A 24,368-nucleotide genomic window follows, 5' to 3' on the forward strand; every position below is an offset into this window, starting at 1 on the left:
TTTAATACATGCCTGAGTAGATTAACTGGTGGTGAGTGACCAGGGGTTCAAGATGCCGACAATGTCACTGAAACTTCCTCGGTTCTAGTCCAGCAGAAAACTTTTGCTGTACGTCATCTTTCTCTACCTTACACACTGGAATCCTCCACTATCCACTCAAAATCAAGTAAAAAATGCCCTCCAATCACAGTTTATACTGACAGAAAGTTGGTGTTGAACCTGTCAAGTATCAAAAGTTGGCATCACTTGGTCAGGTTTATAGTCTTGATTACTTATTTTATCAATTGGTTCCAGATTTAAATCATGATTCTGCCAATTTTAAACCATTTTATTCAGGTAATGAATGAATTATCTAATAAATTTGGCTTCTTTTGTTGAATGAAAAACATGACTATATTTCTCAAAGAAGATACTGAAAAATCTGTTTGATATCTGTACCAAAATGTAAGTGTTTTGAATATCCAGCCTAGAAAATAGTTTGAATGAATTTGAATGATGTTTGCAAATTATCCAGAGTAACCAGGACATCATTCCTGGAAAGGGATGTTACTGTTGAGTTTATCAAATGCCATTTTAGCTTTCAGTACCAAATATGAAATTTCATTCACTTCCACTGTATTGGGCAGTGGCAGAAATGTCAGAGGTTGAGACCGCTGATATTAATATGAAAATGGCCAATCTGCATGGCTAGATGCTGCTAGTCACTACAGGTAAGAGATAAAATGTTTTGTGATTTGGGTGAACTGGTCCTTTAATAGATTAAGCAAGCTTAAATGTTCTTGAAAAATTTGATATTGTGCGCACAATTTCAAAAATGAATCACACCATGACTAAATCTGAGCATGAAAACAACACATTAAGAAAATTGTGAAAAAAGGGTCACAACACAGCCGGAAAACTTTTTAAATATTTTTATTAATTAACGCAACTTACAGTCAAGCCAAAAGAGTGAACTATATTAAGTGATACGTATTCACATTATGTCCTAACAGGGTTTACAGCATATCTTGTGTTCTGTAAGCATAATTGTTAACAAAAAATAAGGAAATGTAAAATAGAAATCAAAGCTTACAACTTTACAACAACAAGAACAAGGAGCTTAGCAGTGGATGTGAACAAATTAAAATCAGCAACATAAAGACCCTCACCAGAACAGGAATGACAGCAAATTCAGTTTTGGCATGTCGTGGTTTAAATAAGGGAGAAGAGAAAAGAGAAAAAAAAACGAAAAAAAAAAAAAAACAACAACTCAAAATTGAGCTCATCATGACACAAATGAAGGGAGGTTTGAATTCACGAGGCTGTGCAGCGCTGCCTTTGCCAAGAGACTTTGGTCACTTTGCTTCTCCATCATGGCTTACAACGAAGAAAAAAAAATATCACGAAGTATAAAATGAAAATGGCCAATGAGGGAAAAAACATCAAGAAAAATGGAGTGTCCTGGAATCAGCTCTATGACTGAATAGGGGAATATATTTTATATTTTTCAAGAATCTACAGATGATTGTCTGTTTTCCTTAAATGAGCATGAAAATCAAAAAGTTTTGCAGTCGACTACATCTCCAGGACAGCCCCTACATTCATAGGAGGTAGATAACATGGCAATGACACGACACAAACTCTTTAAAAGAAAAGAAAAGAAAAAAAAAAAAAAGGGTCCGAACGGGAACTGAGCTCTGTCAAGTCTGTGAAATTGTAGTGCATAATTTGTTCAACTTTTAAGGCCAAATAGGAACCTCTCGTGTAGATCTAAGGCTATTTTAAGACAAAGGTGCAGGAGGAGTTGGAGCAGGGACACAGTAAGCAGATATAGCCCTTTCACGGCAATACCTGAGTCAACAGTCATATATATTATACCACAGAGCCTCGTAGGATGCTTGGTGCAACTCTTCGTCAACTAAACCCGATATTTTTTTTTTGGCTACACAGACACAGAGAATATGCGAAAACAAAAAGACAGAACACAGACAAATGATGTGGCCACAGCTGAGAAATATTCAGATGAGATTACGTATAAATTGCATAAATGACACATTATGATTTGGCCACAAGGTGCAACAGCTCCTTTGTTACAACAGAACTATCAGATTAACTGGTTGTGGCATTTGCACAGCCTGCAGTGACATTCAAACCTCCCAAAGGGGAAAATTAGATTTTTATTGGACAATATGAAGTACACTAAAGAAAAAACAAGTCAATGCAGCATATATCAGGCTTATGAGGTACTTCATGAATATATATATATATGTATATATATCTCAACCTTTTTAGAAAAGCTCTTCAAAGTCATATTATTCCTTATAATTCCTATTGATAGCATAAAATACCTCGTCAGTTATTTATTTTTTACTTTCTGCCCAACTTCAAGTGGGCGATTTTTTTTTGAGACTGCTTTGAAAGTGCAAAACACAAATACTGATCGTTCTATGCAGCATCTACACGCAAAGGTTGCATGATGATTAAAAATGGAAATTATGTTTATGTGGCGCGGCAAATTTTTGTCAAACCTTTATGTGGAAAAAAGGACTTACAAACCCAAAGTTGGGGCAGATGGAGAAGAGAAAGATCCGACAAAAAAGGCACACATAAAACGACTACAAACAACGCTGGATGTTTTCTGTTGAGACAAAATGACAACAATCTGAAGTTCATTGCCACACGACCTCATATGTACCTTTCGTTGAAGTTTACAATGATTTGAGACATCGTAAAGTATGTTCAAATGTGTATATTCCCTTTGTAAATTGTCACATGCAAAACTACTGCTTATACCCTCAACACAAATGACGTCCGGCTAATCGTAGGAAAGTGGAAATGAACAGAGTAAGAGACAGGGACATCCTCCCTGATTTTATTGCAGTACTGGGTTAACACGGCAGAGAAATGTAGGCATTTGATCACGTGGAGTGGCTCTATCCAGTATGAAACCTTGATATTTTAACATTCCGGTAAAACAGAAACAGAAAAAGCTGGTTACAGGAGTGGAGACAAAGATTATCCGTTGATCTACCCATTTGCAAAGTATCGTCCTGCTAACTAAAAGTCAGATGTTTACTGAGAGTTGCCTTGACCAGCGTAAAGACGAACAAATAATTACCAACGATTCACAGCCCACAGGCTGACATTATTGCTGTACATACATCTTTCCATGAAACCTTTTAACGCCACAATAAACATGACTCAATATCGCCAACATTTTGCTGGAATATTAACACACTGTCATACTGAATTAGCAATTATGATGGCACATTTGTCAACATGTGATCCAGTCATGATTACAGTTTATTTCAAACGCTGGGTTGTTTTTGTCTGTCTTTTGAAAAATGAAGGACTTGCATGAAACAATGAGACTTGACCTCCCAATTACAAAAATTTGGTCCCTTAAAATGTAACCAACTAAAGCAACCAACCAGTCATACATGATACTTAGTTTTCCATTTATTAAGGTTCAAAAAAAGAACTGTGCTCTCACACGATATTGGCTTGTATTGGTTTGGTCACTACAATTTTTGATTTTGTTACCATTATTATAAATTAGGGCTAATATTAGCTAGCACCGGACACTGCTCTGAGGTAGTTCTTTTCCAAGTTGGTAAGTAAAAAGCCAAGTCATTCAGAAGACTAGAAATGCTTTGAAAAATACAAAAATACCCACACAAGTCTTGCATGATTGGGTTCATGTAGATCAGCTGGATGGCATTGGTTTGGTTTGGTGAAGCTCCGAAACAGTTCGGTCAGATTTACAACAGCCACAAGCCTAACCTTCAATGTCCACTGGATGCAGCCGAGTCGCGTTTTTGGCTCTCTCACAGCTGCCCAACAGAGTACTACCAGTTGCAACTACCAGTTGCAATTTTAGCCAGTGTATCAGGCTATGAGCTAAATGCTATCATCAGCATGCTAACAACAATAATGCTAACATGTTTACCAGTTATAATAATGTTTACCATCTAAGTTTATTGTGTTAGCATGCTAACATTTGCTAACAAGCACAAAAAACTAAATATAACTGAGGCTGATGGGAATGTCAGTTTTTTTTAGATATGTGGTCATAAATCCTGAGGGGGGCATGAATCCATCCAATAGTTCTGAGATATTTCACTCAAAGACAGAAAATGTTAACCTCATGGTAGCATTGGAGGAAAAGTCAAGATCCCCAAAGTCATTAGGATTCATCCTCTGGTGAACATGAACGTCTGTACAAAATGTCATGCCTGTCCATCCGATAGCTGTTTAGGTATTTCAGTCCGGACCAAATTGGTGGACTCATCAACCATCAGACTGACAGTGCTATCACACTGCTAGCATGGCTTAACATGTTGGTGGAACAACTTCAATCAATATTGGAAATACGAATGTTGAAGAACGAAGTGCTTGAAGACTCTGCTTCCTGAAAATGCCTCCACGTGAAAAAAAAAAAACACAGCGGAGATGGTACTGCACCAAAACGCGATGTAGCGGCATCAAGTGGACATGAGAGGTTAATAGTTCTTCCCTCAGGTCTGCCAGTACCCCTTTTGAATTTGTACCCAATAATTCAGATTTGTAGCTGCAAACAACAATATAGGCAAGCTTAAATTGCAAAAAACCAAACCGGTATCACATGGCTTCAGGTAACTGGGTGGACATTGGCATGATAAAGACTGACTTTCAAGGACAAAGTTATGCTTCAGAAAAGGTTTATCTAGGAATAGGAACAGGAAAATGATGCCTGCTGAAGCCAACAGAGTGCCATGTAAATTGTAAAACAATTTTTTTAAATTTGGAGAAACAGCTGCGTAGTAATACTATCGCCAAACATAAGGAACATGAGCAACACTCAAAGAAAAACATAAGCTTCTTTGCTTTCAAGTGGCATGGCACAAATGAGTGAGTGAACTGAACTCAGGGAGGACTTTTTGGATTTATACAGGACAACTGTGCAAGGACTGGACAGGAATATCAGACTGAGGGCTTAAGCAGAAGCCAAAAAAAAAAAAAAAAAAATCTAACAGCAAACAAAGATCACACCAAAGCAACCATCATATATATACACACACAGCTCTTATGTTACAGCACCTCACACAAGCATGACGCCAGAACAGAAAAAATCATGTCTACTTTTTGCACCAGTGTGAAACGTTTGTCTACTAAAACTACAGTCGCTAACATCCAAAGAAAGACATCTCAACTGTAGACTTGTATTTCATGTTAATCAGTGAAAAGATGAATGATATCAGCTGTGATGTGGGCGATATCTAATCAATGAGATTATTAATAGAAGAAAACATAATACTTTTTCTTTAATTAAGCCTATAAATAAGAGAAAAACACACAAAAATAAAAAAGAAAAGGCTGTACACAAGAAGCAAATATGAGTATAAATGTACTGGATGGATAGCCTATACACTATTACAAACCACGCAGGCTCTAAGTACATTCATTGTTATTTGGATCTAGGAAAATAGGTTCTACTCTACAAGAGGTTTCTTTATGTCAGAAATAGTTTCTCTACAAGAGACGGATGAGAGGCAGAGAGGAGAGACATTACTGTACAGAGGGTTTGGAATAAGTCGATGTATAGGTTTTTGCTTCATATGAAATCTGTTTTGTTTTTGTTTTTAAATCCCAAGAGCATTCAAAAGCCAGCAATCCTGCTGAAAATGTAAAAAACAGGCTGATTGTTACACTTGGAGCAATTTTATCTCAGCCTCTTTCAACCCTAAATTTAAAAAAAAAAAAAAAAAAAAAAAAACATATCTACAAAAAGAAGAAAACCTGGTATCATGAAAATAAAATAAACGGATCAATTAACTTAGCTTATGATATGCCATTTAGTTTACAAACCAGCCATTTCTAGAACTTGCTTCGTCCTAGTTTTGGCCACTCCAAAAGACACAGAAAAACAGCCAAACTGAGGTGAATGTGTGCATTTAATTTAAGAATCGGAGAAAAGTATCTTATTATTTCATGATGGTTCCTGCCACATGTGTTTTGAATGCCTAACTAAGCACCTCAGGCACCACTAAACTATTAAAGTAGTGCCACATTTATCCAGGCTGGTGTACTTATTTTCAGTATTGGTTTCATACACATTCTTGATTTAGCGCATTATTGTCAGGCAGATTTATGTAAGAAAAAAAAAAAAAAAAAAAACGTCTCTTCTGTATATTGATATGTATAGTCTGTGGTTATTTTAGCATGATTTCTATGCACACTGCAGTCTCTAACAGGGACTGTGACCATGTAAAACCTTCCTACACACTTCGTCCTCACACAGCACTTTGGCATCACATCTCAAGCAACGCAATCACACAAACCTCATCATCCGCAGCCAATCAGTTCATTTTAACAGCTGTCAGTTTGTTTTGCATAAAAGCACCTTTCTCTCTCACCACTGAAACAAAGGCAACCCACCCGCGCAACTACAAGTTTCACTCACTTTTTAACGTTTAAAAAAAAAAAAAAAAAAGGCATCGGGATATTTCTGAAAAATGCTGGATGTTGGTTGGCTTGGTGGAAAATCCCTCCTGATCAGCAGGCGTGGCTATACAGAGCACATAGAGGCTCTCAGACCTGTTGGCTGCACACGCAAGATTTATTTTTGACAAGCCACCGAAGCCAACTGCTCCTTTCTAAATAAAAACAAAAGAGGCTGCCTTGTCTGTCACCTGATAAATACTCTTAATGCTGCAACAGCTACAAAGTCCATTCTTGTTTAGTGCAAAAACAACATTGTAAAATGTTTTGAGTTTTGTTTCCAGGAAAAGCAATGCCATTCTGATCTGGTATTCTAAGGTGCTGGTATAGGTAACGTAAAACATAAAGAAGCAGTAACAAGAAGTACAAACCCATCTGCTAAAAGGAGACTTTGATGTTTTGAATTTTAGTAAGTTATTATTCAAGAGACTTACTACATCATGTGGAAACTGAGTGTCAAAAACAGAAACTTTTTGCCCACAAAAAGACCAGCTTGCCCCTAACCATCTCCAACTAAAATACCACATACCAAGGCATCCCTTTGAGAGACAATCCCAAGACTGAACATTCGATTAAATGACGAATACGGATCTTTGTGGCGTTACAAAAACACCTGCAGTCACACAGACAGTCACGTTTCCGAGCACAGAACCGACGACGAACCTCACCTTTCGGTCTACATCAACACATCCGACTCATTTGCTCCGATCCAGCCACACTTGAACTTGAATGAAAGACTTAAATGCACGATTACATACGGAAACAATAACTGATTAGAGGTCTTGCTGTGTTACAAACATCTAGTCACATGAATTTCAATATCAGCTTGATATTTTTCCAGGCTGACGGGGTTGTTCTCTTTGTATCGTTTACGCTTGTGAGCAACTTTGATTAACATTCGACCTAACAGCACCGCTGGAGTACTTTTACAATTTATCCAAGCCAAGGATATGCAATAATCATACCTGATGTGGGCTTTTCATTTGTTGTTATACTTGTCAGGTGGAAAATCAAGGTGTCAAAAAAAAATAAAAGGTTGTTTCATTGGTGCATAGAATAAAAAGGAAAGAAAGAAGGGAAAGCTGTGTGTGAATAAAAACACACTTCAAGAATTTGGTCGTACAGCTCAACACTCAAAACCCCTAAGAGAAAAAAAAAACAAAAAAAAACACATTCACTCTTGACATCAGTTTGAGTAAAACTATGAAAAATCACACAACTATATATAAACTGAGAAAAGCGTGTTCACCATCATCATGCATACTAAGCGTTTAAAACCTCTGCCGTCAATGCAAGACTCCAAACAATGCCAATTAGACAGATAGCAGGGGTAATTATACAGAAATGGCCAGCAGTGTGATGTTACCATAACACTTAAACAGGTAACAAGAGGTAGAACACACGGCCATTTCCATACAATTACACCAGTGTCACACAATATGGCTGAGCCTCCCGTTTCGATCGAGGCACACACATCTATAGAAATCGTCGTTCTGCTATCAAAAGTGCATCCAAATTTACATGTTGTGAGACCAGCACCGATAAGAACAATATTGACATCATAACAGTAAATATCAAGTACGTGATTTTCAAAATGCCCCACAAACACAGTCAGTCGGATTTTATAGTTGCTTTACAGGTAATGAGTTAAAAAGGGTAACACAGACAGGTCGTCAGAGGGAGAGAAAGATCCTCAAAATGATGAAGCATCTTTTTTTTTTTTTTTTGTTTGTTTTTTTTTTTTGTTTAGCATACAAGTTAAAAAGCCTTGCGGACCAGTCCAGTGAGGATTTAAGGTGGTTTACAGTGAAAACTTCTAGCACCTAGAATCAAGATGTCCTTTTGTGCTTCCATGTCTTTTGAATATTAATCATGTAAAAGTTTGTAATCTTGTTTGGCTAAGAAAGATTTGTGTGTTACAAAGGATACGCCCGACTTTCGGGCTATAAAATCTACAATGTTACAAATGACCACGTATATACTTCATCCCTTAGAAAGGTATGAAGATGCTGAAAAGCACTAAGAAAACGCTATTAAATGCGACATGCTAAAAAACAACATTAACAAAAAAAAGAAAAAAAAAAAAGCCCTGATTATCTACCTCTATAAATGACCCAAATTCATGTGAGACCCCCCACTACTAAATCTCTTGGTTAAAAATGATGCATAGTTAGAAAATATAGACTACTCGCCTCCAAATCAAGACTAAGTGAACATTCGCCAGCTTAACTTAGTAGTAAAATTTAGGTGGGATGTTAGGAAATGTCTAGAATTATTAGTAAGACTTTAACAGTCTTAAAAGGCAAGAGAATAATTGCATTTAAAATATGTATACAAATAGACAGTGTTAATTTAGACTACATGTGGGCCAGTCATTTAAAAAACATCTCTATATTTTCAGCAACCTCCGCTGAAAGCTTATTCAAAATATACCTTATTACCAACATTACTATATAGTATAAAGACTCACAAAAAGTCATTTGCATAAAACCCCAAGCTTTTGTGCGACAAATATTCTGGATTCCTGGAGCAAACACTATAATCAAAAAGGTTTTTGTTTTTTGTTGGTTTTTCTTTTTTTAGGGAATTTCGATCAGTTTAACTCTAAAATGTTGCAGCTTTCACTCCACTGTACCGAATGCCTGGATATCGAAACGCCACACAAATATCCCGCTCTGACAAAGACACTGCAGAAACACTATTCTGCTGCTATATACATTAAAAATAGAAGTTGGGTTAATGCGTATAAAGGAAGAAAAACAATTGTCACAAATGCCTAAATGTCTAAAACATGAGTCAGCTACATGCATATTCATTACAAAAATGATTGAAATTAAAATAGACTATAAAAACAGAAGGGAACAAAAAAAAAAATGTCATTGTGTTCCCCTGTGTTGATTTCTACATCATGTGTCTTATATCAACACGGCTCAGAGTACATTAGAAAGGTATCCTTGTTGGGAACCAGTCCCAATACACTATTTACCGGCACGGGAATTAGGTTACTGGTGCATCTTTATCAGTTCAGACTAATACGTGAAACAGGGAAGAAAAAAAATCGCTGTTCTTTCAGTCTCTAAAAGCCATCTAGAATAAACTAAGTGTTGGTTCAAGGGTTGATAACAAATCTGATGCAAAGATTTCTTTAGTAAGTTGTCCCAGATTTGGCATAAAATGGTCGTCAGTGTCAATCAAGGACAAATACTGAAAACCCAGCACATGTGGGTCAAATAATTCATAGTTTTACATAGAAATGACAACAGAAAGGTGGTCTCAAATGGCACTTTTTTTTTTTTTTTTTTTTTTTTTTTAAATCACATAGTGCCCTATGTGAAAATCTCACACAACCCTAAATGTGTTAAGTACTTATGTCCTGATTGAAGTACCCATTCTGGTCAGTGCACTTTGCTTTGATTGGCTGATAAATAATGTTTGTCAGAGGAGCAAATTATTAGGCAAATGAACAGTGAACGTGCCCCCACCATCTTTTGATGCCGCCTTCGCCCTTAAAGCACCGAGACAGAATAAAAACAGGAGAAGGAGGGTGAACGGCTTCTTCTAAATTATAAAAATCACCCCGCTGTATAATGATACTGCCCACTAGTTTACAAATGCTAGATTTTGTGTATCGGTGTACACACGTTTCTGTTTCCTTTCATACTTTGCAACATGTTTCCCTACAACAAATACAAATACACACTAATGCACAACATGAAAATAAAACCTCTTCCAGCTCAAACCAATAGAAAGAGGAATTCTTTTTGCATCTTACAGTCTAATAGCTGGCTTGGTTTGGGTGGGTCAGGGGCTTTCACATGTGGGCTGAAGTACAATTGTAGACATACTTGGTAACTGACAGGTGTGTTAGGTAGGGAGATCACGATGTGAAAACACTGTGATGCTATCTACAGCTGACAGTAAGACAGCGAGGGGTAGTGTGTTCCATCAATGAGGTCTCACCCACGCCAACCTGGGGTTGTGTGCTCTCAGGCAAAGTACATGGTGCGCAGGGTGTCCTGGTGGATCTGAACGGCCTTAGCCAAGGCCTGGTGGTCACGACCGTTGCTCTGGCCTGATGTATGACTGCCTTCAGCACTGAAACAGCATTTTTTTAAGAATTACAATAGTGTAAACGCTGTCTTGATTCATTATAATATCTATAGAGATAGCAATTCAAAAAGCTGGCAAATGTCTGTGACGTAGTAAATGGTTCTGAGTCCTTACCTGTCGTGCTCTTTGTCCACCAAGTGATAGCGAGCACGGAAAGCCACCAAATGCGCGTAGTAGGCTGGTGCTGGGATGGAAACTGACCGGGTGCAGCGCACATAGGTGTGGCAGAGCTGGTATGTGAGGACCTGCAGTTCATCTGAAGAGAAGTGGTTGTCGTCCCAGAGCACATGGTAGTGAGACGGCCTGCTGGTACCCTGCAAAGAATGAAAACTGGTGAAGGTGTTGCTTCTGTGATCACAGGGTGAAACATTAAAAATCTGGTGGTTTTCATATAGATCACTTGCAATTAAGCTCCTAGAACTAAAAAACTACAGATATAGCAGATAATGTACTGCCAAAATCCACTTAATTTGCAACTTAAATAACAATGTCTTTTTTTTTTACAGAATCCACAGGCACATAGGTTGCTTTCGGTCCTTACTTCAATTGAAGCTCATCCTAATTCAGTTCTTACCTGTATACCAGCGTGACTGCAAAGGTAGAAGTCAAATTCTGATGGGTGAGTGATTTTGGTGTCGACTGTGGTGCCTGCAGGAATGTTTCCACTCTTCCCCACCTGCAGAAATGCCAAAAAAAATGTTGTGGTGCAAACATTATTATACAATGTTTAAGCTTCAAGGTCTAGACTGCAAACTTAATTTTGTGGGAGGCAAAACAGCCACGAAGAAATTTGATCTTGGGACAACTTTCTTGACTGAGAAGGAATTTTTTCCAAGAATGGGGAATTTCATTGGCAACTACGGGTTTAAATGGCAAAGTCATAACTAGTGTCAATAACCTTATATTCTTTACAATTAAATACCAAATCAAGTTACATCACTGTGGTCTCCCTCTTGAGCTCTCTCTTATTTTGGCAAAATTACCAACCAGTGATAATACTGACCCTCTCGTTCCTGTCCATACAGAACAGTCTTGTGTGGTGTCTCTTCTGCACGACCACAAAGGTGATACCGGGCTGGTAGTCCTTTTCTAGTTTGATGCAGGCCTCGCGGATCGCCAGCAGCTCATGCTGAAGAACCTGCAAGTATAACAACACAGGAATTAGCAAAAACCACTGGCAGATCGACAAGTTTTTCTTGTGGACCTGTCTAAATAAATGTGTCTACATATTTTTAATATTTAGTAGACTGTTCTTCATCATGCCTGATATATCACCTGGTTGAACTGGCCCTCAGAGATACCGTCGCGGTAGTAGATGATTCGGGTGGGTTTGAAGCGGGTAGACTTGTAGAACTGGATGAGCAGCTCCCTCACCATGGTGGCCAGGTCCTGGATGATGTCCTGGCGATGCTGCTGTACCCGGACTGTGGCACAGTATCGGCTGGGATGGGCATCCATACTGCCAACGACCTGAAGAGGAAAAGCAAATATCATTTAGTACCAACTAGAGGGAATGAATGAAATTTACATATAATACAATGTTATAAATTTAAGGGTAAACAAAACATAAAAGTAAATTGGTAGTGTAAAAGTGGTTTATTGGAGTGTTTTGTGCTGCTACAGGAGTTGATGATAGCAGCTCAGGCATGACCATACTTTTAGTGTGTGGGAAGTTAAACAAGACAAACAAGACCAGGTCAAAACCTAGTATACTCAAACCGTACTATACTCATAGTCAGTGGTAGTGTCTATAATGTGATTTCCTGGGGGCTAATGTCAGTAAATTCGAGTAAAATACAATAAAATACGGAGCTCATCGGCTAGACGTTTCTCTGTTCCCTGTCAAACAGCGGCTGAGATTGACACTAAAATGAGAATTGCTGGTCCACCTTAACCCCCTTCGATAGGTGAGTATTTTCTTTGTCTTGAGGAGCTGCAGCATTTATTAACTGACAAACAGCCTGTACTGTACATTTACTGCCAGATTGACAACTTACTGCTAAATTTTTTTCTTCTGCTCCGCTCGCGTTCACGTCATGTTTCTGCTGCTCGCCCTCTGCGCTCGCGCAACTACACACGCACATTTACACACACATACCCGCACACGCACTGCCTTATTCCCTAACGGAGCTACGCTACTCTTGTACCTTTCACGTAGATGTCCTTTGAAGAACGAAGAGAGGGAGGATGACTTAAGAAAATCCACAATAACGTAGGGTGTTATTGTGCTCACACAGTGTGCGAGTGAAAATCATTAGTAGCTCATCCATATTAATGAAGTGCTGTAAACACCCTCCGATGACATACTAGAAAACTGTTTGCACCGATTCATTTTGAAAGAGCAACAGCCAATGAGGAAACTCCAACACATGGCCAGCCAACCAATGGTAAACCTCATCCCTCACAGACAACCACATAGCCCCACTCTTGCAGTCCAGCCAAAAAGTTCTGTAGAGCTGAGTGATAATTTTCCATAATTTTGGCCCATTGAAAGATCCTTTTACATTACACATACTTATGTATGAAGGGAAGTGACTTATGCTGCATTGTACTGTGTTTTGTTTGATGTTTCTTACAGCAGCGATAGAAGGCTTCTTTCCATCTCCTGCAGGCGGATGAGTCACATCTGCACCAAGGAAGATCACAGGCTGCTGGAACACCAACGGCCTGGAACAAGAACACAGAGCACAGGTGAAATTTAACACAAAAACATTCTTACAAAACTTGAAAAGAGTTTACAAAATGTGATAAGGGTTACTTCAGATTTCAGTAAGGGGTGTAGTGATATCTCCACTGACCTGCCCTGCGGGAGTAAGATATTGTTGACGCCGCCCAGCTTGACGTTAATCTTCAGACAGAGGTTGGAGAGGGTCTGAGGTGTCGTCTTTTGAACATTCTTCACCTGCACACACTGTGTGGCCATGCCAAGGACTGTGTCTCCAACACGTTTCACCTCAGCTACAACACACATAGACGGATACATCAATAAATTAAAGATGATCACGCAATACTAATGTTTTGTATTTAGAGTTCTTGGAGGCATTGTTAGGTCCACCTCACTGGCAACCTGAAAGTATAATACAAATGTTCTCTATTGGGGTAAATCCTTTAATTTTGTTGTTACGTGCGGAATGTTTTAAGTGAGTTGGGAAGTACATGGGAAGAATCATAGAGAGAATGTAGCTTTATTTACTCCTTATGTCCTTGTAGTTCATTCCTAAAGCAGAAATAGAAGCAGTAAAACTTGCTCAGCAGGCACTGAAGCAGCAGGCATGTTCAGATACACCAGACCAACTGCCAGAGCTTGAAGTAGGAGTGAACACTCTGTAATCACACAAATCTTCACTGATTTAGAGACAAGATTCATTTATGAAGTGTTTGTTTTAAGCAAAGCTTTGCCACAGCAAGTTCAAGTAAGGAGAGTTTAAAGTAGAGTTTCTGATGTCATTTAGCTTGACACTTCTGTTTTAAACAACTAGTAGTCCAACCCTAATTACATGCTGTCATGACATTATTATTTGGTCAAATGTTATTTATATTTGGCTTTAAGAAGCAAAGCTGCTTTCAGGGGGAGAAAGTTTATCTTATCTCCAGAAATAAATGAATACATGTGATAAATTGTGATTTCACACTAAAACAAAATGATCATTATTAGCAGCCCTGAGTGATGGAAAACTTTAACTTGTGGAAAAAGCTCTGTTCAGAGTTTGACAGTTGTTGGGTATGAGCTAATATTTAGAGTATGAGTAATCCTCAGTTAGGATTTCACTTAACTTTAAAATATAAATGTCCAGGAAGATCTCTCAAATCTCTGCTGCAAGAAAATACATGTTCCTCTATAATGACACAAACAGAATGTATGAGTGCATCGCTCACCGTAAACAGGCGTCTTCCCCGGTAGGATGACTACGACCAGCTGGAGGCCCTGGTATGTGTACTTGAGGTGCCTAAACATGGGCTCCACGCTGTCCGCACCCTGGGCGTACTTACAGAAGCAAGGCTGACCCTGGATGGGCATCCCTGCGTCCCTGGAGATCTTCCTAAGCTGATCTGTGAATGCTCTGAGACAGACGAGGAACTTTTTTTTATAATTTACAGTTTAGTGTGCATCACTTCAGATTACTTGAGATGATAGGTTAACAGCCAACCATAAAAGCAAAATCAAGAACATGTCAAGTAGAAAAATGCTTCAAATATGTACTTGGTAGATACTTAACTGTCCAATATTGTTGCCAAGTTACCTTGTGTACCTTAATTAAATTTAACGGCATGAAACATTTTTTTAACTGAAGAATGTGCAGAAAATATTAATATTAATTATGTTTATTCTGAGCCACAATTATATCTGAAAAGAAAACCATGACACTCAGATAAAATGGGACCTTTAAGTCTTGATATGGATATAACACTTGAAACATACCATATAAGTACACAAATGCAAACGGAAAAAACCTTGCTAAGGCATCGCAAATGCATGGCACAGCTGTACATTCTCAACATGTGCTCATAGAGCTAAAATACTTCAGTCCTCAGGGGGGCAATACCACAAGAGACTCGATAAACTGGGCCGACATGACAGTCATGACAGAATGAAAGAAGCACAAATCAAATAAGACAGCATCTGCTGTTGTTGCAACATTTGAAACTTTGGCTCACACTCGCGTGAAGTTGTGAATTACTGGTGACACATTTTCAAATTTAACTATGCACAAAATAGCTCAATGTGTCATTCTGTGTGGTATGTTTCAGGGCCCGCGCTACACTCACAAATTTTCACTCCCAGCCATTCAATTATGGTTCTGACTGCTGTCAAACCCGACAAGTTTCAAGTTTCAACAATGGCATACATTCATATTAGCATGAAACACATATGCAATACGCTTGAGCACATGCTCTCTATGTATCTCACTTACTTGAGCAGGAGTTCAGTGCACTGTCTCTGTGGTGCAAAGCATGCAATGGCCCACACTTTGATCTCAATGCCAGTGTGGAACTGCTTGTTCCTCATGTCCCATACCCCCTGGATGGGTGTAGCTATTGCTTTGTTCTGCAAATTATAATGAAAGCAGCCTTATTAGCACTAACAACGTTATACCAATAATTCTTTAAAAGCAATGGCTCTAAAAAAAAAAAGTTTGTGCTGCAGCAACATGCGGGTACATTAATTCCACTTCGCCAAACAAAACTGGCGATCAACATACCCTGCCCCCATACAGGATGGAAGGTGCTTGTAGGACGCGGCCGTTCACTTCTGTCATCTCGTCCCTCACCATCACTCCGAATTCACGAACGTAAGGGTCAGTGTTGAAGTTGGCACTTCTCATCTGAAATGATGTTATAGTTATATATTTGTGAATATCTATGATACGACTGAGTTAAGATTTCTTAAAGGGCTGTTAGAAAGATACACAAGGCAAATATAGCAGTTGTACACATTTCTGCATTGCATATTTATGAAACCTACTAAAGCCGATTATTAAAAAAAACATCAGTAAATATGATCTTTATTCACAACGATCCTTTACTTCTGAGAGAAGTAGGTGTTGATGTCTAGATACTATATGTATAAATTATTAATGACTGAACATTGTAACTGGCTGAAAGTACTGATACACTTCCCGAACCCCTCCCCGGCAGCCAATCAACAAACACAACTGGGCCTGTCCTCGGTTGTCAAGCTGAAAAACTTGGTCACAACCTTTGTCTTATCTCACCCAAACAGTCCACTGAAACCTGTTCCTGAAAATATGGCAAGAAACAGGCCATGCGGTCACTAAAGATTACTTGTTCCTTAAACCATAACAACTATCATTAAAGTTTCTCTTACAGCTATGACTGATAATGATATTATTACATTGGACCATTGTGCTTGTGACAGTGACGCGGCTGGCAACAAGTAAGAATAGTAATGAATGGTAAGAATATTTGTTGGCAGGAGTGGCTGGCATGTGTGCATGTTCTGTTCTGTTGTGTGGAGTTATGTGTCACAAACAGGCTACAACCATATTTTTTTTGGTTTGAACTGACAATGAATTTTACTTTTACTGTGTTGGTTTGCTACTGGCCATGGACCAATGGGCAAACGCCTTATTGTGTTCACAAAGTGGCAGAAATCTGGTGTTATATTCAGTAAATATATTTTTCATAGGCTCACCAGTTTACTGATCTCATCCTGACGGTCTGGTGCTGATCGGGCTGTGGCACGAATCATAGTGGAGGTCTGATTGTCTGTCAGCTTTTTGATGCAGCGCTGTCCTGCCACTATGTTACACACCTGGACAAAGAAAAGAACAGGTTTTAGTGAATCAGCTCTTTTTTTTTTTTTTTCCTAAAAGCAAAAACACAAGTAAGCACAAGAGGTTGGTGACAGCTTACCTCTAGAGGTAGGTAGGTGTGCTTCTGCTCCTGTCCCACCTGTAGACACGGGAGGTGCGGGTATCGCAGGATGAGCTTGTACTTGTCTTTGAAGTACTGTGCTACTGTGCATTCGATAGTTTGGCCGTTCTCCTGCTGCAGGGGGAACCTGAAGGAAGCACGTACCAGAAAAATAAAAAAGGGGGGAAAAAATACAGCAGCTCCTTTTATACAATCTGATAAGATACACAAAGACTTGACAAGAATCATCTTTTTTTTTTTCTTTGCCAGTCAATGAGTCACATTTCTGAATCCACATAAGCAAAAACACGTTTCAACAGTAAATGAAACACTCAGTATGCCTGTTAAATATCTTGACTCCACACGCTTGTCAAAGTAGTGGAATTATCACACCGGTTTGTCACAATTTTTAGTATCACTAAGCATCATCGACACAAGTCATGCTTTTTAAATAATAAGTAGTCTATATTTGGTTATCGGTGGAGTAACATGCCTTCATCTCCCAGTACAAATCAAGTTAGCTGTATTTTATATTTTAGTTTATTTTATTTAACAGTTTTCCTGTTGCTGCCGTGCATGTTTTATTCAAACAGTGAACCCCAGAGACAGAAGAGCATTCTTACGTTTGGTGGCTGGCTGGTCTTCTAGTCACGTTGCACACTCTGTACTTCCTCTTCATCTGCCCACAATGAGTGATCTCCACCTTCAGGCCTGGTGGAAGGAATCACAACACAGTGTAACAGTTAACAGAGTTTTCCAAACCACAGTATTGAATGACCACTGGACAAAAGACTTTCAACTCTTCACATGATGAGAAAAAACAAAAATATTTGAACTAATCAGGCATAAAAATCAAGATTTAGAAGAGACTTTAGAAGCAAAATTATCTTTGACAACATTAAACAGACTGATCAGTTAAGGACTGAATCAAATTCTAACCCCTAGTTGAGAATGAATTGTATCTTAAGACTCACACACTTATTCTTAATATATTTCACCCAGAAAGTAAAACAAATTTTAATCTGACAGGCAAAGAGCAGGTGAGCTCCTGCACTTTAATTACCTTTGATTTCCTTAGTAAACTTCACTCTTTGAGAGTCTGTTAAGGCCTTCTGTTGTTCTTCAATGCTTTTGAAATCCAAGACCTCACACATGAACTCAATTACAGGCTGGGCTTTGTAGAATGCAGTGGCCGAAACTGCAAAACAAGCAGGTTGAAATTTAATACACAGGAAACAACTTTACTTCCAACTTGCGCACAAACAATATGAAAATTACCGTCAATATTGAGCATCATTTTCCAAAGGGAGGGCCTGACAGACTGGTGGAAGCCAAACCAAACCTCTCTGCCTCCACCGAGGGGGTTCGAACACCCTTCTGAGGGAGTGAAGAAAGAGCGGCCCACTGGGGTATACCTGTAACAACCAATCACACGGTCTGAGTAATAAATAGTAGGGCTGCAACTTAACAATTACTTACATTATGCAGATTATTTTCTTGTTTAATTGTTTGTCTATTAAATGTCATATGTCAATATAAAACGTCACAGGCAATGTCTTCAAATGTCTTATTTTACTAGAATGTATGACAAAGAAAAGCGTTTAATCATCAAGCTGAAAACAGCGAACTTTTTCTTTAAAGAATGACTAAAACAATTAATCCATTACCAAAATAGTTGCCGATTAACTAATTGATTAATTGACTAATCGTTGCAGCTTTAGTTCTGAGCGACAGAAGCCATTCACCAAACTGGTTAAAAGAAAGGCAGTTATTAAAGAAACAGGAGGAAGATCTGTAACAGAGGATATATGAAGATGCTACAGATGATTATGTGACCATTATGGGTTCCCCCATAAACTACAATTTGTATAGTCTCCATCACTAAGTATACATTAATTTTAATTTTTGCATTAATATGCAATAAGAATTTTATTGTGGACAAAATATACTTGTTTACCACAACAAATCATCTATTATATGCAGATTTCAAGTCTCTAAATGCTGATAGTTCAACCATACTAAAACAAACAGAAACTAATCTCTGCCTGGGACGTAGTGATTGAACACCCAGAATATTAAATTAATGAAATATGTATGTATTTTCTTGAAGGTTGTTAACTTTATTAGGGTGATCCTTGAAACTGAATCATGTTTATTTGTATTCAACTGGATAATTAGTCATATTATATCCCATTGTATAAATGAACTTACATTGTTTATGCTTCAAATTTTCAAAGATTATCCTCAAGACAAATATGCCAAGAATGATAACCTATAAAGACAATCCATCATCCATTAATAGATCAATGTTCAACAATGAAATTCCTACCTCATAGAGGGCAAATGTCTCATGACCACATCCAAGGCTTGGATGGTCTCAAAGGGGACGCTGGGTAGCCGTCCTGAGAGTGCCTCATGCAGAGCTTGCAGGCTGACGCAGGACACCCACTTGATGGAAACTTTGAAGCTGCGGTCCTTGCCTTCGCCGGGAATGGTCACCTCAAGCTCCACCTGTGTGGTTGATGGGCAAGAAAAGAGTACGAAACGGGGAAATGTTGTGATATTTTTCTGTAGCTTTAGCACACGTTAATGTGATTTCATTGTTGCAGGTTGTCCTGGAAAAATACGTACTTTGTCTCTGCCGATGGGCAGGGGCATGGCAGTGTACAAATTCTTCCTCCCATCATACACTGGTTTTCGATCGCCAAAGATCTGCGTTTTAAAGTGCTGGACCATGTGCTCCACAATTTCTCTGAGAGGCGAAATGAAACCGAGAAATTACCACTTTGTAATTTGTCTATAATGACATCATTACAGAAAATGAGCCACTAATCTATCTACCAAAAGTCAGACAGAGGCTGCCGATGAGGTAGCGCTCGTACATACCGATTGACCCTCCTGGGACATTTTTCAGGCTTGATGTCGATGTCATAGTGGTAGACCTCCAGTTTGGGGATTTCCATCTCGAAGAAGTTGGCCTGGAGCTTGATTGTCCTGCCCATGGTGCCAAAGTCTGGCCGTGATGGTGGCTTGAACACATATTCTGGCACTGGGGAAGATGGGGGTTCTGAATCGGATGGGTCAAATGGGTGAAAGTGACAAAGCGCGTGGTTAGGATCGCGTTGTACAGGTACCAGACATTTACCCAAGATTGTGAAACCCCAAACTGTATTTTTGATTACATAAATAACATGTATGTTCACTCAATACTTTCACTTACAGATTAAACATAAGCATTGTGTGTTTCTCAGCTGGTCGTGGTGGAAAACAAAAGTTTGTTTTACTACTTAGTTAACAAACATGATAGACAAGTTTCACTGCATCAGGATACAACACGAGTCATTAAATCTGAGAGTGACAGCAGGTTACAATCCTGTATTTGAAATTTTGGTTGTGAGGCTATCCATTTGTTCAAATTTGGATCATGAATTTTGACTTCAAAGCAATCCCAAAACAAAACCTTTAACAAAACAGGAGTGAAAAATTTCCTGATTTATATATTCAATGACAGATTGGAGATGCAAAACTTCTATTTTTTTCAGTCTACGTCTTCTTTTTAATGGTTTAAATAATGACTTAAAACTCGTCTTGTGCGACATGTCACAACCTGTTTAACCATGTCAATTAGTAGGCTTTCTTTCAAGTGATGCCGCCGTCTGAGGAAAACCACAACCTCCAAAGTCTTCTGTTTATTTAAGGCCAATGTATCTGAAATTTCATTGGAAGACTCAACGGGCACGATCCAAATTATACTGCGAGCAACTGGGTCAACATTTGACCAGCTCTAACAGGCATCATTTCAAGCCAGCTGTACAAGTTCTCTTGTTTACTGATGTTGATATGAACCCTTCCTGCGCGGTTGGACAAATATGTCACTTGCAGGGCACTTCTTTTCTTTTTGTCCAATCTCTAAAAGGAAAAAGGCTGTTGAAACAATAATATATCTGCTGAAATATGTTTCTGAATGAATCTGAGGAGAGACATGAGCCACACAGTTGCAGAATCAAGTCTTGTTTTACATCTACAGCACAGCAGTTTTATGTGTTCACGAGATTTGTGAATAATAAGAGATAGCGAGTCAAGTCATCATCTAAACAACACTGTGTAGTTCACAAATTGTTTTGGCTTTCAGCTGACAGACTCACTCAATTTATTGCATATATATTCCAAGTTAATATCTCACAGCAAGTACCAAACTTAAGATTTATTGCTAGCACCAACAAGCTCAGTAAAATTGAAACTGTTGTTCTAATTATCAGCTATAAAAACACTAATCAAGTATTCTGACCCTTGCAAGCTCCAAATCAGCACCATCCTGCTGTTTTTACACCTGTAGAGATTTTTTGTGATACTTTTCCTTCTTTGTATTCTCCTGAATAAGACGACAAAAGCTGTTGAACCAAGAAGCTCCCCATCTGCAACTGGAGATATTGCAGTGAGACTGTCAGAGCACACGCTCCATTCCCTTCAGCGCCTTATCTTTGTGCTCCAGCTCTGTTCATTTAAGCAGAATAACACCCATAAAACCTAGTTGTGTATGGTAGGGATTACTGAATGCCTTTTAGTGTGTAAATGTGCACTGCCATTCAGAGCTCAAAATGAGATGCGCTTTGAGGAAATTGACTATCTAGAACAACATTGACTTCTTTGTAGATTCTCACCTGTAGTGCCAAATTACTTGTGTCCTATTTCCTGGACAATTCATTGTTCAGTCAGAAGGTCAAATTGTACTTAAAATGAGTACATATTGTGATGTTTGAAGGATGCAAAAAGCATAATGTTGCTGTTTACAGTGAACGAGGCTTTAAAGCGGTATAAGGGAAAAACTTACCAGAGCTTACTGACCCAGAGGGACGGGGTCCCTCAAGCATCTCGGTGGCTACAGAGGACAAAAATGACATGTTATAAATGCTCTTTGTCTCATGCACATTGTAATCAGATATACAGTGCTGAAAACCTGCATTTTTGTCCTTCACACAGGACATACATCTAGTTAGAAAAGTTCACATATTTCCTTTATGTTGCAAGTTGCAAAGAAGGCAAAGTACAGGGTGGTTATCATTAATTGTACATTTGTAATGCATACCCTTTATTGCCTCATTTCAAACATATCGCCTCCACAATCAAGGGTGCCTTACAAAACTCTTATCAATGTGCACACAGTAGGGATCGGGCAAGCTGGCAATCTTAACTCTGCTGAAGACACCCAGCCTCACGCTACATGTCAATTCTCATTTTAGTGCCACATAGAGAAAATGGATGATCCTACATTAAAAAAAAAACAAACATAAGTAACTGGATTTTAGTGAAATACGCCAGTGTTGCTATTTTTTTTAATGGTTTGTTTCTCAAACCGAAAAAAGGCAATAATAGAGAAAAATACAGCAAATTTGATGATTGAGATCAAACTGTACCTAACCTCAAACTTCTCCTGCATACTTGCTGTTTATTCCGTGTATGTTCACTGTCATAAATTCGATGTTACATTCATAGAGAGAGTTGATGGCGTCAGGACATTTACATATCATAGGAAAAATCGATGTTACATGACTAAATTGTAAGTTGGGTACTGCCAGCTAACCACGGCTAAGATTGGTGATGAGATTAGATAGCATGGTCGGCCGCTAAATATTGCTATAACCCCCGTGCTTAGTGTTAAACATTTTAAACTGAAATCGTAACCATTCAAGATTGTAATGGTTGCTTATTTAAAAATTCTTAAGCCAATCGACTCCACTACACATAAATTAGCTTGAGAAGCTCCCTAACAACAAGTTCGAGGAACGAGGTAGCGTTGAAGCTAACTTGGCTAACAGCAGTTTGTTGTTGTTGAACGCTAGCTAAAGCTTGCCTCCACTATTGATGTTTCCAACTTAAAACTGGGACGACGTGTTCTGCAATAACTAGCTCGATTAGTCGAGTAATCGAGTATTTGATCTATCAATGTTTTTATATAACGAAGCACCAAAATTCTGCAACTGTTTGAATTTGTCTTAGCTACATCACTTAGCCGATGCTAATGCTTAGCCACTTACCTCCAGCAGAGGAATACATTTTGTCGACTTTTTAGCGTGTACAGATACTCCACTTTACGGTCGCCAAATTCCACCCAAACTCATGCGTGGTCGAAAAGTATTTATATGTACAAGAGCGAGGGAAGCCCAGTTCGGAAATAAAGATATTTAGTTTTGCCAAGGTGGTAAATATTTGGAGTCTCTCATCCTCGACACGACCCCATCCCCCCAACACACAAAACAGGAGCCGCGACAGAAAAAATCGCAGGAAGACCCGTGCAGAGCGAGAGAGTTCCCTCCCACGTCTTCCGTCTTCGGCCACAGATTTGGCAGCAGCAGTATTTTCAGCTTCCGGAAATTGAATCTGAAGTTTGTCTGATTTATGCGACTATTATTGCTCTTAAAATATTGTTGTTGTTTTTAGCGCAACACCGCAATGTTTAAAATGTTGGAAATTTATTTTGAAACGAAATTGTCTGTAGAAAAATGAAAAAAAAAAAAAAAAATGCATGAATTATTTTTTATTCAGTGTTCAAATTTTAGACTGTTGTACACGTACCAATCCTACGACGGAGTATTAGGTAGTATTTTTATTTCTGTATTTTTTATTTTATTTATTTATTTATTTATTTTTTTATTTATTTAGAGATTATGAGAATAAAGTCGTAATTCTACGAGAAAAAAGGTGGTGATATCAGATGTAACAACTCGTATCCTTGCAGTCGACGACTTCCAGCAATTTCCTCTTCCACAAAAAGAGGCAATTTCCTCCTCCTTCGTGTAGTTCTTTCTTCGGAATAGACACAATCGTTTCAAAATCCTGACACTTAAGCAATCCGGTTGCTGGTATGCCAAAAGATTAAGTACTGCGTTATTTGTGAAATCATGCTACGCAGTCCTCCTTTTAACACAGGCGGCAGAATGCTTCTCTGATATTTCCCCCCTAAATAGGCCATTACGTTTTTCTCGTTATAACTGTTCATTCTTGAGACTTATCTTGGTGCTTAAACTCTTCAGTGACGTCAGAAGCACGCTGCGCGCTCACCGCCGTTGAAATGAAAAACTGCAGCAAAGGTCGTTTTTTTGATAGGAAACAATGCTGCTATCATGTGGGTGACTATATCGGCCTGCTTTAAGAAACCATGAACCATAAACTGAATTAATTTGAACTTGTCAACAAGCAAGACACCACAGGAAGAAATTCCTGGCCTCGGTGGGGGGAGTATTTCCGGGGTAAACTAATATTAGGCATTAGGGAAAGTTAATATAAGAGAAATTCAATTGACACAGCAGCGCAAAGGAATGTAGTTACATCAAAGACAGAAATTTCCATGAACACTTATACATAAAAAAATAAGTTTAAAAAAACAACTAAAATAGAAATAATAGATTCAAGTCAAGAGAAAACTT

At 38.6% G+C, this 24,368-nt stretch overlaps 1 protein-coding gene across 2 annotated transcripts; it reads right to left on the reverse strand.

The window, feature by feature from the left end:
- Positions 1 to 896: 896 nt before the first annotated feature.
- ago2 (argonaute RISC catalytic component 2) lies at positions 897 to 23,376 on the reverse strand. Of its 2 annotated transcripts, none has more exons than XM_044335552.1 (20): positions 22,980 to 23,376; positions 21,776 to 21,823; positions 19,831 to 20,011; positions 19,576 to 19,696; positions 19,274 to 19,455; positions 18,223 to 18,359; positions 18,008 to 18,142; positions 17,568 to 17,655; positions 16,945 to 17,092; positions 16,724 to 16,843; positions 15,771 to 15,893; positions 15,483 to 15,616; positions 14,446 to 14,630; positions 13,368 to 13,527; positions 13,146 to 13,236; positions 11,845 to 12,039; positions 11,573 to 11,707; positions 11,144 to 11,245; positions 10,684 to 10,883; positions 897 to 10,554 (listed from the first exon to the last, which is right to left on the reverse strand). In XM_044335552.1, the coding sequence occupies exons 1-20, from the start codon at positions 22,996 to 22,998 to the stop codon at positions 10,446 to 10,448; spliced, it is 2,613 nt and encodes an 870-aa protein (XP_044191487.1). In that variant the 5' UTR covers positions 22,999 to 23,376; the 3' UTR covers positions 897 to 10,445. The 2 variants fall into 2 exon arrangements, with proteins under 2 accessions (XP_044191487.1, XP_044191486.1); XM_044335551.1 differs by having other exon boundaries at positions 19,831 to 20,026.
- Positions 23,377 to 24,368: the final 992 nt, after the last annotated feature.

This window comes from Thunnus albacares, chromosome 19, assembly GCF_914725855.1.
Source record: "Thunnus albacares chromosome 19, fThuAlb1.1, whole genome shotgun sequence".
Lineage (NCBI taxonomy): Eukaryota > Metazoa > Chordata > Actinopteri > Scombriformes > Scombridae > Thunnus > Thunnus albacares.

Bases quoted from the DNA above. Each gene is read 5' to 3' on its own strand.
- ago2 (XM_044335551.1), bottom strand. The intron at 19,456-19,575 runs GTACGTATTTTT...TCAACCACACAG, and splicing joins TGCCCATCGGCAGAGACAAA to GTGGAGCTTGAGGTGACCAT. The intron at 13,237-13,367 runs GTCAGTGGAGAT...TTCTTGTTCCAG, and splicing joins ATCTTACTCCCGCAGGGCAG to GCCGTTGGTGTTCCAGCAGC.